We start from the raw sequence: 18,124 nt of genomic DNA, 5'->3' as shown, positions 1-18,124 counted from the left end.
GTTTGGTTTGGGCTGTTTGTATTTGAGTTGGGGTTTAGATTGAGATTTGGGTATATTTATATTTGGGTCAATTGATGTGTCTCCATCTTCAGTTCTTCGAACTATGGTTTTCTCATCATGATCTTTCCACTAGAAATGTTGACTCTCGATTGAGCAATGACATGGCCATCCAAGTCTCCTCTTGCTGCTCTGCTTCTATGAACAACCTACACCTAAAATAAATACCGATCGAGGGAAAAGCCTAGTTATATCAACCCGTGGTCAGTAGTACAAGGCAATTGAATCTACTTGAATGCTTCTCTGAGCATTGGCTTTGGAATCAAGCCACGCTGAACTTAATGGAGCTTTGTGTTGCATGTCTCGATAAATATGAATGGCCAGGTTTGATTTCTTATTTGTATTTCCTCTGATTTTTGCTGACTCAATCTAGTAGGAACAAGGTTATTATAGTTGCTGAAACAATGGATAGATTTGATTGGCAACCTTTTTGTCACCTTAGTTGGAACCATGTCCCCATTTCTCCTTTTCTTTTATGATACATGAGCTGGATCCTTTTGTAATACATTCATTAAGGAGCAGGCTTCGACTTAAACTTCAGGTTTGTCCGGTTTGATGAGATGAGAATTGATATTAGCCATTGCTAATCCCTTGACAAGGATATTATAGGGCTCATGTTTGCAAGAAAAAGAAAATCTAGGTTTCCATCGGATCTAAACAGGTACAGTTTGGAAGTATTCTAAGCATTTTCAGACAACATCCATCAAGACATTGTTATATCAATAACAGAAACAAACAAAAGGGCCCTATATTGAGTACAACAGAAGCATGTCCTTGTGGATGGTGTCCTCCCCCGCGCTTAGAGGACACTAACCATTATTGCCATCCATTTAAAGCAAATAGAGTTGTCTGTGTAGGTTTAGCTGTCCCAACAACTTAAAGGGTTGACACTTACAAACGGTCCACACTCAAACAATCCCGCTTATTAACCGTATGGTCAAGAATCTGAGAGCGACAGATCTGGTGGCGAATCTGGTTTCCTGCTGTCAGCAGCTCTGGATGCCGGGGTTTGGCATGTGAAACATCGTCTCAAATTACTAGCCTTTCTAACTATACAAGGGGCACGAAAATTGTATATCATATTTTAGGACTTATATGACAGGCCCATCAACAACACATCCATCAGTTAAATTTGATTTACTTTAGATCTACAATCTGGAAAATTCAGGATGCATGATTATTCATGAAGTTTATACACAAACCATCTTAGTTACCATCCAAAAGTAAAGCAGTGAATCAGTCAAAAGTAGTAAAACTGATGATCGAACCTGGAGAGTCATCTGCCTGCAGCCAATATCATACTTGGGAGAAACTCAATTCATCTATAGCTATGGATAATTCTGATTCAATCATGTTATCGGTTTTTTTCTCTTCGGGCATATCTTTAGTTCCATATACTTCTTTTCCTTCTGCTGCGTTTATACAGTCCTGGAATCTGAAACAACTCGTGAAATGGTCGTTCGTCATTCCCGCCACTTGCATGAAAGAGTAGATGACCGTAGGCCCCACACTTCGAAAACCCCTTCTTATCAAATCTTTGCTTATGACATCTGCTTTCGGGGTTTTAACCGGAACCTGTCGAGGATATCTGAATCTGCTAACGATAGGCTTGTGGTGCACAAAACTCCAAATGTACGAGTCCAATGACCCAAACTCATCTATAACCTGGCATCATCAAAACCTGAAAAAAGTTAGTTGCATTTATAATCACAGCCACTATGGATAGTGAAGTTATGGTACTTTACTTCAGCAAAAGAGGACTAGCTGGTTCATGATGAGCAGCGATGACTTGAGATTTTGCATGCTAACCAAGTTGGCATCGTGATAGATAGGAATAATTAAATACAAAAAGCTGTCCTAGTATAGTAATATCTTGCACTGTAAACAACTTTAGTAGAGCAAACTCTTGTTACGGTACATCTGATACACATACTCTTATCGGCAAGTGCTGCTTAAAAGTGATTTTGGATCACTATTTTCATGCTAACCAATGTTAAAAGATGGCACGAATAAGAACAACAAATCAATCTATCTACCTTAGATATTTGGTGTGCATTCTCAACAATAGCACGCAGCTTTAGTTCCGAACAAGGAACTTGCCGTACCTCCAGGTGCTATTAACTTCTTCTCATTCAGTTTCGATACAGCAACGGGATCGAAATCCATGAAAACTTCCCTGCATAAAGACACTTTAAGAAATGAGTTTGGTATTCAATGGAAGTAAGGTTGAACTTCTGCGGGAAAAGTACCTAAAGATGTGTCTTTTGCGTAGGATATCCGGCCATGTAAGTTCAGACAAAGCACCCGCAAGTACAAGCAGCTCAAACAATTTCCTACATACGGGGAACAATTTCAAGCAAACCACTCATTCAATGAAATGCTTTTCTATCAGAGAGGTAATCATTTAATCAGTGATAAGCAGATGCAGGCAATATCAAGATCACATACTTGTCATCATGTACCGGAACTCCCCACTCTTCATCATGGAAAGCAACATAACTCGGATCTGATCCCAACAAACAAAACTAAGTCAACATAAAACATGAAATAGGAGCAATTAAAGCATCAATAAGTGATGACGTGAAGCTGCAATCAATTAAAATCTTCATTCTGAATACGATGTTTGAAAATATAAATGCATAATCAATTTGAATCTATGCCATTAATGCCATATCATGTACTTGGTCACTGTTTGAAACTTACATATCGAATAAATGAATAGTAGATGAAGTCAGAAAGATGAGTCCAAGGCAATTTAACCTATTGTTCGATTTAAATCATAAAAATCAGGTTTTTGATAAAGAACTGTAAAGTTTGGCAATCATGATAAGAGAAAAGTTACCACCCTAGTTGGCTCATTTGGCTAGATGCCGAACCTTCCTTATGCCTATGACTGTATTAATGGAACTTAAACTAATGCTACAGCTATGGGATTGAAGAACTTGAACGCCATAAACAATACAAAAGGTGTTAGTGCAGGAAATTTTCTCTATCCTAATGCTTAGAGAAAGCTTCTGCATTTGTTATTAAAATTAAAAGCAATCTAAGGAAGAAAATTTTAAACACAAATTTTTAATCAAAAACGGTGGGAAATTAGAGGACACGATAACACACCTGCGTTTGGTGTCACCCAAGCACATCTTCTTCTGATGTGAACCATTGGGTGGCGAATCCAAACCACCCTTAGAAACAACACTTCTCGGACTTGACAAGTACGGCTTCCTCCTAGGTCCGACACTTTTTGACCGAATCACCTACCACCAGTAGATGCTCGACTGTGAAACGAATCCGTGGAAGCATTGGAGGAACACGAAGCATTTAATGATAAATTAGAATGTAATAACTGTTCGTGGCGGCGTAGCACTGAAGGAACACTAATGGAATTGGATTTTGGGGAAACAGAATTAACTTTGGGTGATGGAAGGCCATTTTTCTCCTCTGATAAAGAGGCCTCAGTTGGACACTTTTCAATCTTTCTTAAAGGTTTTGAAGCTGGTTTTCTTGCAATCAATGAACCCGTCTTGTTCCTGCAGGTCCCAATACGGCCTTGCCTCGGAATCGGCTGCATTCATGGACCTCAACCTCGGGGCAGCGGACATATATCAAGCAATCTATCAAAGAACACTAAATTCGAATATCAGCTTTTTATAAGCCTCAAAGCAAACCTAACTTCCACTTTATCAGCTCTTAGTTCACTACAATTCTCAACATTGCCTAAACAAACACTCAAAGTGACCAAAACCCACCAATGAAATCCAGTAAAATCATCACATTACTCCTAAATACAAAGCTTAAACCACTTCAAACACAATTGCATAGATATTTTGAACTTCCAATACACACTCATCAACCTCTCCTTGAAAAGGATCCCAAAACAGATCAGCTTTCACCATCTTCACCCCGGAAAACTTGCTCAAATTTACAATTCACTCTAAGCTACACTCAAATCCTCAAAAATCCACATTTCATTTGCCTCCAGTCTTCAAAAATCAGCTAAAAACCCTAAAAACAATCCAGAACCCAAGGTTAGGCAAAAAATGAGATCACTTTTAAGAAGCAGAAGCTAAAGGTTCAAACTTTAAAGCTAAGAAAAAACAAAAAAGAATTCAAATTTAACATCGAAAAAACAGAGATTCCATTCTACATTGTGAAAAACGAGAGAGAAAGAGCTTCTATTTCGATTACCTTAAAAGAATTGGCAGTATTTTGTTTCCCGAATGTGTTTTTCAGTCACTAGTTTATGAAAAAAGCTGACACATTTGCTGCCAATTCCATTCTTTCTTCCTCTTTCTTTTTTCATGAGAAAATGCAGGAAAGTGGCCCAGAAAATTCGATCGGAGACATGAAGAGAAACCAAAAAAGGGGGTTCGGTCTATAAGAATTGGATGTATCTCTACATACTATTATCTATAATTCAGAGACTGAAGTGAAGAAAAGAAGTCAAAGCGTGGAAGAGAGGTGAGAAAAGATTGGCCTTTTGTTTACAGTATTTTTTTCAGTGACCTGCTTGTTACCTGCTATTCCCGGTTACTTTTTTGGGACCTTCATCTTACATTTTTTCTTGAAATTTTTGGCTTTTATATCATTTCTTACGTTAACATCACAGCTGGTAAGGATTGAGGTTGCCGCTCAACCATCAAACTTAATGTTTTTTAAGTGAATTTAAGCACCCAATCTCGAGTTTGATCCTTCTTTTTGCATAATGAGTATCAATAAATTTATTTTTCAGAATTCAACACTTTCTAAGTGAAGCACTAAAGCTTTTATTCAGGTGATGAAACAGTTCCTAATTGATATTAATATAACAAACAACAAGATCTTTTACTCACTGCAACATCAATGTGATATTAGCAAGGTTTGGCTTTTGTAAAGGTTAGAGAGGACTTAAGGAACAGGCTGAGTCAATTTTTCCCTCTTTAACAGTAACTGTTTAATTGTATATTTATTGAAATGAAGGTGCACCGAAAACACCTTCAATGGGGTCATGTTTTTGAAGTTTTCTCTTAATGTTTTGATCCTGTTTAATTAGCTTAATATTGAATTTATAAAAATTGACTTAAGGAACCATCCAGGCCATGGAGCTTACTTGTCTTTAGTCTAAAAAACCCAGTTCTTTTTGCAAATATTTCTATGAAAAACATAATTATTAATTGTGTACCTATCTCAAGGCACCCACTGGCCCAGGGCAGGGAACTCCTTTCCTTAATTGAGCCCTTCATTGACAGCTTTCTCTGGCTCTGCTTAAACCGATTGGCTGAACAAAAACATGAGTTTTCAGGCAACAAATCAAATAGAAAATGAAAAGCTTACTCAAAAGTTGCAGCACCATTTCCATGATTATAGTAGTTATAAGTACTGTATAGCCTCTAAGGCTGAATCCAGTTTGAGTAATGCTTGAATTGAAGGTGATCTTTCTTGACCAGTCCAATTTACCAATATCATAGCATTTCATCTAAGAATGGGGGGAAATGTAATTTGCATTAGGTGAGTAATCTTGTCTATGAGTCTAATCAATTTTCAACTTTTTAAGTTGAGTTTCGTCATTTCTTACCTTTATGGTGTAGGGTATTGTTCAACAACAAACAGGTAAAATCGGATTGATTAACCTTCTGTTTTTTTTCTTTTTTGGCCAAATTCACAATTCACTGCCTTTGAAAAGCTAGTAGGATTTCCATGTTTCAAAAAAGAAAACTAGTACTATAACGTAGATGAATACCAAACCTTATAGAATTTGAAACTTTTTTTTTAGACCCCTGGCCTTAGGTAAGCCATAAGGGCTCCAACTAAGTCCGGAGTTGTGTTGGGTCGGATTCTATTTCACAAGACAAACTCTCTTAAAATTGGTTTTTATCCACAAGAACTAGATACTTTTTTTAAGGTACATCAAACTCATTGACACTTCATAGAATTTGTAACATAGTTCCTATCAAGTAGATTCACATTGTGTGCGTGTGAATGTGGGAGCCATCAACCGAGAAACATGGGGAAAGGAGGAATCAAGTTTCCTTACGAGGCATTCTTTTATTAGACTTTCAAGCCTGCCCTGGAATTTCAACATAGTGGGTAGGCAGGACTCTGATTGTGCCACTCCATTGACAAATATACTAGTATAGTACAACATGAGAAAGTGAAGGACCAAAGTTAAAGGAACTGAAAGAAGGTTTGTTTAAAAACTAAAAAGAAAAAACATGTCAAAGGTTTCATTCTTCTAACTTCAAATCGAAAAGACTTATTTAGCAATTTGTTCTCTACTCAAAAAGAGAGGGAAAAAAACAACAGGAAAAAGGTTTTTATAGGTAGCCTATCACTCATATAATTATTTCAAATGCAATAAATATCACTTATTTAGCAATTTGTCTCTACTCAAAAGAGAGGGAAAAAAACAACAGAAAAAGGTTTTTATAGGTAGCCTATCACTCATATAATTATTTCAAATGCAATAAATATCAATTACAAACCAAAATATGATGTGTAACCCATCTTTCTAAGTGATGGTTATCTATATAAATTTGCCTTGTTGAACTGTGATTAGATGGGAATGAGGATTTACTAATTTTATAAATTTACAAGTATATTCAGAACTTCAGAAGTACACTTACAAGCAAATGAAGCAATACATATCCGAATAGTTACCACTAGAATCAATCAATACAATGTATGATCAGATATGACCTGCACTTGGTAGGACTTAAACCAAAATATAATTTGTAGAGAACTCACACATGATTACATAGGATGGACTTCGAACCTAAAATCCCTACTTTTCTTTGTTAGACAGTTTCTAATAGTGCAAAAACTCGAAGAAACTGTCCAGCACAAGTTTTGATTGATTAGGGTTAAACAAGCTGACTCCTGCTGGGGATGATAAGCTATTCATCAACCATGGCAATGGTACTAGAAACCATATCCACATTATTAGCACTTGGAAAACATCTCAAAATAATGTTTTGGAAGGATGCATTTTGATTGATTGATTTCCCATCAACACCTATCAAGTAACAGCAAAATTAATAGAAATAGCAAAAGCATTTTCTGTGCATAGAAGTTACTACCCTTATTTCCAGGCAGTAACACTACTAGCTTCATCTTCTTCTTTTATTTGTTCAAAGACTACTAGTTTCATTTGATAAAGGGTATTTCAAACATCATATCAAGTGAAAACATAAGCCAATTCACATATTACAGCAACAATATCATTCAACTAAGCAAATGGTGCAATAAATTGAGCTACTAATAAATATTGAACTGTAATTTCCTTGTAATAATTTTAATCTGCTTAATGAATGGAAAAGAAAAAGGCTACTAATTTCATAATATAACCTTTCATCCAATGCAATAATTCCGTCATAATACTGCTGCTACTGCTGTTGTGAGGTTTCATAAGAGTTTGTGGCAAATTTTCCGGGAAAAACCGCTACGTACGTGAGCACCTGCAAGGAGCTTGATGATGGCACATAGGCCTAAGTTATTTGGACTTGCGTTCGATGAAGCCCACTTTCAAAAGCCAACAAGCTAAGGAGCCAGATGGGCCACAGCTATAATATAAGGTCGCAAAAAGTGGGATAAAAACGGATCAGATGGCCAAGAAAACGACAGCATCATTTTGGTTTAAAGTGCAATGCTTTAAGCTCTTGAGAGTGGGGGTTCATTATAAGTACATAGACTTTCCCGCATTGAAAAATGGTGGTCACCATTGTAGCGTCTTTGCCTTCTTTTCTTTTATCTTCATCTGTTTCACACGCTTCTTCTACCTCGTCTTTGTTTTTCACAAGGTTACGTTCTACAGCTGGGCTCAGATTGTCTTTAGCAGTTGCTCCTTTGTGTTCTCGAAGAGCCAAGGTTATGGCACTCTCTCGCTAGCGCCAATCTTGGCCTCCACTCAGCCAGCCAACATCGAACACCCAAGGTGACCCCTTTTTGATTGTTGGGATTAAGCAAATTTGGGTTTAGATTGAGAGTTTTGGGTAGAATGATATGCTAATGGGGTATTTATTTGGTTAAAGATTGAACTTTTTGTTAGTCGTTTGGAGATGCTTTTGTTTTGTAAAGAGTTGACCTTTGAGAGCTATAAGCTCAATTCTTAATTTAATTGTGTAAAAGTATTAGCTATTTATCAGTGTTTAATATTTTGTGATAAGATTATCTTGATTAGATCTTGGCTTAACTTTTGGTTTCGTTTTGGTGAAATACCAAAATGATTAAACTAAATGGCTGTTGTTTAAAGATGGCGTTTTGCTCTAATTTGTTAGGAGATACTTTTGTTTTTAAAGAATTGACCTTTGAGGGCCACAGGCTCAATTCTGAAATTAATGGGTAAATATTAGTTAAAACTTGGCCACTATTTAATATTATATGACAGGACCATGTCAGTAGATCCTTGGCTTAACTTTTGGTTTCTATATGTAAAGGTTGTTTCTTTGAATGTGTTTCATTGGTGAAATACCAAAATTATGATACTAAAATGACTGTTGTCTTTTTCTGAAATGTTGGAAAGATCTCTTTTCTGCGAAAGAGATGATGTAGGAGAATGGAAAGGGGACATGTTTGCAGTTGGTGTCACCGAGAAAGACATGACCAAGGATGAAACTCCAAGTTCGAAAACTCGATTTGAAGAAATTAGATGTACTGTAGGTGGTCTCTTAGCTGAGGCTTCATCTGAGGAGGATTTCTCAGGAAAATCTGGCCATCAACAGTTCTTAGACTTCCCGGACTTGGATCTAAAAGGGTTGGCTTGATTGGTCTTGGAAAACAGCTTCGTCATCAGCTGCTTTTCGTGGACTGGGTGAGTCTGTTGCCGCAGCCGCAATGACTGCTCAAGTAATAGCGTTGCTGTGGTCCTTGCCTCATCAGAAGGTCTCTCAAATGAGTCAAAGCTCGGTATTGCTTCAGCAATAGCATCTGGTAATGCCCTTATGATTTCTCAGTATCATGATCAATGTTCTTATTGGAAAGACTGAGACTGTTTGTCGTTTACTGGTTTGCATTCTCTTAGGGATAGTGCTTGGAATACATGAAGATAATAGATACAAGTCGAAGTCGGAGTCGGAGTCAAAGAAACCACAGCTGAAGTCTGTGGATATTCTTGGTCTTGGAACTGGACCTGAGTTGGAGAAGAAGTTCAAGTATGCTGAAGATGTTTCTTCTGCTGTAGTATTTGGAAGAGAGCTCGTGAATTCACCAGCCAATGTACTTACCCCTGGTTCGTATGTGCATTATTCTTGCTTTTTCATCAAGTCCTTTCTTTTCTATAGTTAATTGTAAGGATGACTATTATTTTGATCTAATGTGTCTTTTTATGCTGCAGCTGCACTAGCAGCAGAGGCTTCGAAAATCACATCCTCATACAGCGATGTTCTATCTGCAAACATCTTGACTGCGGAGCAGTGCAAGGAGTTGAAAATGGGATCTTATCTTGGAGTTGCTGCTGCATCTGATAATCCCCCTCATTTCATCCATTTGTGCTACAAACCCCCAAGTGGGCCTATTAAAGCCAAGTTAGCATTGGTTGGAAAGGGATTGACTTTTGACAGGTAATCTCATGTATCTTACTTAGACGTATTCTAGCAAGAAGAAATAAAACAAAGATACGGATGGAATGCCCACATTTTTTTCTTTTCAAGTTTGCGGCACAATGCCATAACGAGTAGATGGGAGGTTTTGAATACTCGTCTTAAATCTTCTTAGTGGTGGCTACAATATCAAGACCGGACCTGGTTGCTCGATTGATGTCATGAAAATAGACATGGGAGGCTCTGCAGCAGTTCTCGGTGCAGCAAAAGCTCTTGGGGAAATCAAACCTCCTGGAGTCGAGGTAAGTCATTTGCTTGCTGTCATTATACTATCTGCATGGAGACTAGCTTGTCACTTAGTAAATTACCCTTATATGCAGGTTCATTTTATAGTTGCTTCTTGTGAAAACATGATAAGTGGAACGGGTATGAGACCTGGGGATATACTCACAGCGTCAAATGGAAAGACAATTGAGGTAATACTTTGTTCGATTTTGATTTTAGAAAAATGGAGAATTGAAGTATAGCCATATATGTAAATTATGTGGTGCCGTGACATTTAAAACTGGGTAACAAATGACTTGTTTTGCTCTTTTTGCTGATTGCAGGTTAATAACACTGATGCAGAGGGCAGGCTTACACTTGCAGATGCTTTGGTATATGCTTGCAACCAAGGTGTTGATAAGGTAAAGCCAAACAGTGCATGTCCTGTATTTGTGATGATGATTAAAACATGATACTGTAGATTGATTAATCTGTGTGGATAATTCGAATTATACTCTAAGACTAAGTTCACTTATTTGCAGATAGTTGATCTGGCAACACTGACCGGGGCCTGTATTGTTGCTCTTGGACCCTCAATTGCAGGTACATGCATGGCATTTTATTCTATAATTCCTGGAAATAGTTTGGAAACTTGAATGCGTCTTTTTATTAGTTTTGGAAACTTTTTTTTTGTTATTTTTTAATTGTCTGGATGAGAATTAAATTAGGGGATGATATCTGAATGTTTTACACGCTTAATCACACATATATGGTATAGGGTCAAATACAAAGAATTTCATTCTTAACATGTAAACTCCATTCTCGATTCTAGTCTATTTGGAAGCGTGTTGCATTAATCATTTCCTCGGTTGTTACTCGATTGAAACCACAAGTTCCCACTACTTTCAGTTCATCAGAAATGTTTTTCCTTTCAGGCGTCTTTACACCGAGTGATGAACTAGCAAAGGAGGTATTTGAAGCTTCAGAGATCAGTGGCGAGAAATTTTGGAGGATGCCACTAGAGGAAAGCTATTGGGAGTCGATGAAATCAGGAGTCGCCGATATGGTAAATACCGGTGGTCGTCAAGGTGGTGCTATCACTGCAGCTCTGTTCTTGAAACAGGTAAGTAATCGACATTTTTATCTGCATTGTACGCATCCCCGAATATCCCAATCCTTTAGGCACATTGGTTGTGAAACTCAATTGTTGAACCATGATTTCGCAGTTCGTCGATGAAAAAGTACAATGGATGCACATTGACTTGGCTGGCCCTGTCTGGAACGAAAAGAAGCGTGTTGCAACTGGCTTCGGCGTCTCGACTTTGGTGGAATGGGTGCTGAAAAACTCTTCTTAAATGAAAAAAGCTTGGACCATGCTATGGTGGTGACAACTATAATGATGGGAAGAAAGAAAAAAAGGATTAAACCCTTTGTGAATTGTGAGTTAAGAATAAAACATATTTGCTGATGATGGGAAAGGAGGACTGGCTGGATTTTCTTCTTTTATTGAGATTGTTATATCAAAATCATAGAACTAAATGCTTTTTCAATTGGAAAAAAATGTATTAAATTGAGCTTAGATGTTTATAGAATTTGATTAAGTGAAGAACTTGGATAAACATAGACCTAAAAGTGTTGAAATCAAAGGACAATAATGTGTTAAAAAGGAAGACTTCTTATTGTTACAAAAGGAACTTTTAGGCACTAGCAATTGTCTTCCACAAGGGCCTATTCTCCCTATGCAGAGGCTGTTTTACTTACAATGCCGGTTATTAAGTAAACAGTGAATGAGTTCCAACTTAATCATACTTATTACCTAATCTAGAGTTTGATAAATGCCCAACTTAAACAAACCAAGTATAATACTGTATGGGATCGATTTTGAAAAAAAAAATGGTCAATCAGATCACTATTTTCAATTTGAATTCAATCAAGTCTTCTGTTAATTGTTAATGAAATTAATGACATGATATTTAAGTAAAATACATTTAATTCTCACTAAACATTTGATCATATTCCTAGTTTTAACCCTCTAATAAGATGAAGTGGTTGATAGAAGGTTGGAATCATAATATGAAGACATGTGATGCATCTTATTAGAGGAATAAAATTATGATTAAATTGATAGAAGTTTTTGTTTAATGCTCAAAATAGAATCAATTTCATAATATAATGACTAAAAGGTAATTTAGTCATATTTTTTAAGAGTAAACTATACCGGATACCAACAAACTTTAGGCAATGTATCGTTTATACTATTGAACTTTCAACCTTGTCAATTATAGCACTAGACTTTGATATCCGTTTCAATTATATCACTAAGTCGTTAAATCGTTAATAGTTGAATCAAAATGACATTGTTTGGTGAGGTGTCTACGTCGTTATCCGTTAACCATGTATCGTGCCGTTAATGATTTATGGTTCAATTGTATAATTGAACGAAAATCAAAATTCAATGCTATAATTGACTATTATAAACAATATAAGATTTAAAGTTCGATAGTATCGGATGGAATCTATATTTTTTTTTAAAATGAATCCATGTTTCATGAGTTCGTTTATCATGCGTAAATAAATATCCGACCCTTCTTGTCTTAGTTGTCGATGAGCTTATGCCAACAAAATCCATTGCTTAAAAATATGTATGTATGTATGTATATGGGGACAGTTCCATTGTTAGGTGGTCACTCTTGTCGCCCGCATTGTTTCCCATTGTTAGGTGAAGGACGAGTTTATTGTCTTTGAATCAAAATTTTATGGATGGAAAAAATAGTATTTTTAAATATTTAATTTAACTCGATTTTTATCCTGAAAATAATTTTAAAAAAAAATCAAAATCATGCATGCTTATTTTCCTTTTGTTTCCGGGGCAAAATGATGGAAATGAAAAATAGGTTCAAATGATGATACTAGTAATTCGTAAATGAATTTTGGATGAAGACCGACAATGAGATCGAACCAAACTCAAAAACACGTGTAAACTCCTGGTCTTGTCTCTCGGTCTTGTCATTTTCATCTTCGAATTCCCAAAGAACATTAAAAGTGTTACTCTTAACTATATCTTCTTTGAGAATACTGTAGGATACATACCGTAATGTCCAAAGCCACGGTATTATAGTCAGAGAATTTAAATCCAACGGTTCACGGTCATGCTTATGAGGTCCCTATATACATTTACGTATATAAATCTGGCCTTCTTGTTCTTCTTAACAGCAAGACGACCCATTTTCTCTCCTGAATCTTCCTTCACAAACAAGGAAAATCTCAGCTTTATCTCTTCCATCATAAAGAGAGGAGAAGTGGGAATCCGGGTAATCAGGTCAAGATCAGGGCAAAACCAATGGAGGGTCATAGTTTCCACGTGGCATGGATCCTCTTTGTTTGTTCTCTTCTTGTTCCCTGCCCATTGCTTCTACCTCCCTGGTGTTACCCCAGAAGATTTCAAAAAGGTCAGCTTTTTTTCATACATGCATCCATATCGTTGATGTGTCATCATGATGCATTCTGGATCTTTGGGTTGATTTGGATTTCCAATTCTGTTATTGGGCTTCGGTCAGATCTGTCTTTTATGAATTATGATCGATCCTAATGAATGTGGATGTCTGATAGGTTCCAAAGTTGGTAGTCTTCTGTTGTTTAAAGCTGCCACTTTTGCTTAGAATTTGAAGAACATTTATGAAATCTAGACACGGGCTAAAGATTATTCATGCAGGGTGATCCATTGCATGTGAAAGTGAATAAAAATAGAACGACACATGTCACCTTTAATTGAAAAGAAGATAAATAAATAACGATATGCATTTGAAAGAGTTTGAACAGAGAATCTCGAATACAAATAGAGTGTCAAATCATTGAGTCAACTGCTCTATTTGATTTGGTTATTATACCAAGATGGAACATGAGAAGAGCGCATGGTTATTATACCAAGATGAGGAGTGTCAAACACCCAATCACTCTATTATTCAAGTGCATAGTCTGGTTTGAATTATGAATATGGTGTTGCTTTAAGCTTTGCTTTGATAATTGATGTGCTGCTGCTCTTTGACTGATCTTGATGTACTTATGGAACTTTGGTATTTCATTTTGATTTAGTGAAAAATGCAATTTCGCCCAAAGTAAGCAGGTGGAAGAGGCTAGGGTTGCTTATCGAACGAGCCGATCGCGAGTTGGGCATTGCTCGACTTGTGTTCTTTAAAAAAATTATTGCTCAACTCGACTCGTTACTCGTTAAAACTTTTGCTCGACTTGTGCTCATTAAAACAATTTGTTTCTCGACTCGTGCTGGTTAAAAAAAATTGTTGCTCAACTCGTGTTCGTTAAAAAAACTTGTTGCTCAACTCGTGCTCATTAAGTTTATTGCTCGTTAAGCTCACCAAAATTTTTAACTCATTTTTTTAACTGCAGGTAAAATTTATTAATATTATATAGAGCTTAATATAAATATATATTAATAAATCTAACAAAAAAAATTATCAAAAGAGTGTATAGAATAAATTGAAAGTCTAAACTCCAAAACAATAATCTACAAATCTATTAAATAATAATTAGGATTTGATTTTTGGGTAGTAAAATAATAATTATTAATTATTAATTTAGAATTTAGAATTTTTATTAAAAAAATAATAGATTAGTATTTTATCATCTTTTTATTATTTATTAGTAAATTAATAATTTTTTGAATAAAATAATTTTTTTATGACAACTACTAAAAAATTATAAAAAAATTAACGAGTTGTTCGCGAACTTATCGAATCGGGTTAGAGTTTACTCGACTCAATTCGTTAAGGTCTCGAGACTCATCAAGCACCCTAGACAAGGCTGCAATCTCTTTTGTATTGGATGAATTAAAGAATATGGGCTTTAAAAATCCTGAATTGTCAAATAATATGAGCCTGGAAGATGATAAAAATGAGGGCAGTATGGGAGATCTAGTTGGAAATCAAGAGGTCTCGAGGTGCAATGGAACTTTATCGTGGGAACAAATGGTGAATAAACTGAATAATGACCCAGTTTTATCGTGGGTGAGGTGCTGAGGACTGTTTAATTTTAAATGATAACAGCTGTTAATATCAGCTTCTCAACTCACTCTCAAGCATTCACAATTCACTTACAAAAGTGTTTTCTACAGTTCTCTCTCAGAAGAGCAATACCACCAGCAGTCTACTCCGGTTTCGGGTGTACAGAATTTGGAGCGACCGTGTTAACCTCGGGAGACAGTCCGCCTACTGCAGCGATTACACACATCGGGACGAATTCGTTTCTAAGGCAATAGTTTTTACCACGACACGGTTTACGAATTTATTCTTTTTAATTATTATTTATATTTCTAGTCAGTGCTAAGTTCATATATCCAACACATTCAATAGGTATAACTCATAAAGAAGACTTCCAAAGCGTTTTATGTGAAGAGTGAAGAAGAGTTCCAAAGCGTTTCATGTGAGCAGTCTCTAAACGAGTAACCAACGTCAAACTCCCATCACCAGTTGAGCTTGGCAATATGTATACCTTCCCTTCATGGACTATATTTGCAGGCCTCATGAAAACAGGACCACCCCATCCGAAATCCGCATCGTGGATCGGCAACCACACCCAACTGTTAATACTAAGGTTCGGGCACCGCATTGTTGCCGGTCCTCGCCTCATCGTCCTAACGTCCGCAGTCATTTCGATCGAGTCTATAGCTGACCTCAGATACTCGTCGTCCATTCTATTCACTATTTCATGAATCCTCTTTACGGTATCAATAAACGGTTCGGATTGAAATTCACCCGCTAGGCCATCCAGTGGTGCGTAGAAGATCGCATTGCCGAAGTAACCGGGAGGAAGGGGCGGCCTCAATCGGTTTCGACTGTCGATAGGTATCGTTAACCTGATTTGTTGGTCTAGGGCGAGGTCTCGGGCTTTTATAGCACAACGCCATATGTGTGCGGCCAAGATGCTGTAGGTGCTGTATTTGGTATTAACCGAAGTTCCATTCACTTGGTCTTTTAGGGCCTTAACTTGCTCAGCAGTGATCTTAAAAACGGATACAATTGAAGGTCTGGGAATTGAGGGGTCTGAAATTGTTTTCAAAGGAGGAGATGGTTCGAATTCGACATGATGAACCTTCGGAGACGGAGGGTCCCGAGCTCGAAGAATGGATCGATCCAGGACGGGTGCAATGGTAGGGCACGTGCCTCGAGCCATGTCAGCCCAACTATTGATGAAATGTAATTCGGCAGGGCCATCTGCTACTGTATGCTGAGAAGTAATTCCAATAGAAACTCCTCCACATTTGAAAGTTGTGACCTACATAATGGAACAACACATTCGGGTAGAAATAATTGTGCTAGTTTTTTATGGTTAAATCGAGTTTGGATTCAGATTATTCAAAAGTGAAAGATGAATTTGATGGTACCTGTAAACCTAAAAGCGGATAAGAAGAAATACCACCGGAGTAATCGAACCTTGGAGCAAGCTGAGGAACTTTTGACCCATCACTGAAATCCTGTACAAAATCATCCATGACGGAACTAGTTTCAGCCACGCTGAAGAGCACTCCCTCGGCGTTGCACACTATTTCGAGCCTACCGTTTTGGTCGTAGCCCAACCTGCCGGCGTAGGGGTAAAACGACACCAGAACCTTACTTAAAGCCTCCCTGAGCACTTTGGTATCGAAAAAACCCGAACTACCATTCGACTTGTAGAAATATACAAGAGAAATATGATATGGGATCATCACCAGGTCAATGTTTGACACCCATAAGCTTGTTCTAGGAGTGTCTTGGCATGGAGTTACCATTGTCGTCTCCTTTATACAAACCTCCATTGATATTATGTATGTTGTGCCTGCAAGTAACCAAAGAGCAAATTAATGGATGTATACCTTTAAACGGTTGAAATATTCTTTTCTACGGCACAACTTAATTTCCAGGTTAACCATTAAAGCATAAACATGTACGAACAAGGATGAAATAATAAACAAACAAAGGCCCCGGATGTAAAACAAAACAGAAGAATCCAGCCTCTCCTACACTGCGAACACCTCCAATTGGAAAAGCATGTCCTATTTGCTCAATAATTCAACACATTGATTGAAAATAGGCTCCACCGAATGTCATCTCCACACCTCCTTTTGTCGTATTATAGTGTGAAACCGCTACAAGATTTTATGTCGGGAATTTAAATTTATAAAAATTTAAGAGGATAAAATTAAATTTATAAAATTTTAGGAAGTATAAAAATATTTTTAATATAAAAATATATTTAAAATATATAGTAATTTTATATTTTTGAGGGACGATCCCTCACCCACTCTCACCTAGAATTATCCATACAGTGATAGATACATAAATATTAATAGTAAATTATAACTTAGAAACCTATAATACAATTAATTCTATTTAATATCATATAAAATTTGTCTATTCACCATTCACTAACAACAATAAATGGTTGTTCATTTTTCTCATATGTATGGGGTAAGGGGAAGTAAGATAGTAAGCTGTCTCCAACACCAGGTTAAGAGCAACTTTTGTAAGAGACATTCGAATTATGAAATGCCTTCCGTGGAACTCGATCCCACGACCTCAAAGTTAAGAACCTTATGTTCTACCAACTGAGCTGGATGACTATTTCCATTCACTAACAACAATGATTTTCCTTTTTAAGGTGCACAAATATATTCATGATAATTCATAAATATATCTCCGATAATCTTTATTTAAATAGAATAATTTACACAGTTTATTGGACATTTTTTAAAATTTCTTTGTTTTATGGCAGCGGTGGTGGGCTTCTTCGGCAACCATCCTGTTATTTTTAGTTTTTTTTTAATCGTATCTTCAATAATAATTTCCTTTTTGGCTCTTGTTTTAGTAAAGAATATCATAGCTATCGGTGTTTTAAACTATCGGTGCAAGTTTTTTTATAGGTCTTCTTCTCAGTCTTTTGTTTTTCGATGAATACATATTTGGTTGTTTTCCCGATGTCTGGTTCTTTTGCTCGTTTGTACAAAACGGTTCATTGGTTATCGCATATATGTGCCAGATGTGATTGCTTTTAAGGGGATATAGTTTTTTTCGTTGATCATTTTTTGTTCTTCTTCAAGTTTCTCTCCTCCATGTTTTGATGCATGAAGTTGTTGGTATGTTCAGTTTATATAAGCCGTTGCTTCACTTGTTAATGTTTTTTTATCAGGCTATTACTAAGCGATCATTGTTATATTTTATTTTCGATAGTCTTGATTATATTTATTAAGTCAGTAATTGACAAGACAATTGTTGATACAACTTTCGATAAATAAAATATTCTTG

The 18,124-nt window shown here is 36.6% G+C and overlaps 1 protein-coding gene and 2 pseudogenes across 1 annotated transcript; 1 reads left to right on the top strand and 2 right to left on the bottom strand.

Moving 5' to 3' along the window:
• Positions 1–807: 807 nt before the first annotated feature.
• On the bottom strand, positions 808–4,498 carry LOC120200629 (annotated as a pseudogene).
• A 3,156-nt stretch (positions 4,499–7,654) lies between these two features.
• Positions 7,655–11,496, top strand: LOC120200619 (annotated as a pseudogene).
• Positions 11,497–15,119: 3,623 nt separating this feature from the next.
• On the bottom strand, positions 15,120–16,850 carry LOC120200569 (shikimate O-hydroxycinnamoyltransferase-like). Its single transcript, XM_039201372.1, has 3 exons — positions 16,775–16,850; positions 16,228–16,658; positions 15,120–16,118 (listed from the first exon to the last, which is right to left on the bottom strand). The coding sequence occupies exons 2-3, from the start codon at positions 16,636–16,638 to the stop codon at positions 15,204–15,206; spliced, it is 1,326 nt and encodes a 441-aa protein (XP_039057303.1). The 5' UTR covers positions 16,639–16,658; positions 16,775–16,850; the 3' UTR covers positions 15,120–15,203.
• Between the last annotated feature and the right edge of the window lie 1,274 nt (positions 16,851–18,124).

This window comes from Hibiscus syriacus, unplaced genomic scaffold, assembly GCF_006381635.1.
Source record: "Hibiscus syriacus cultivar Baekdansim isolate YM2019G1 unplaced genomic scaffold, ASM638163v2 tig00000340_pilon, whole genome shotgun sequence".
Lineage (NCBI taxonomy): Eukaryota > Viridiplantae > Streptophyta > Magnoliopsida > Malvales > Malvaceae > Hibiscus > Hibiscus syriacus.
The sequence above is the reverse complement of the archived record's forward strand: the minus strand, read 5'-3'. Positions and strand labels throughout refer to the sequence as shown.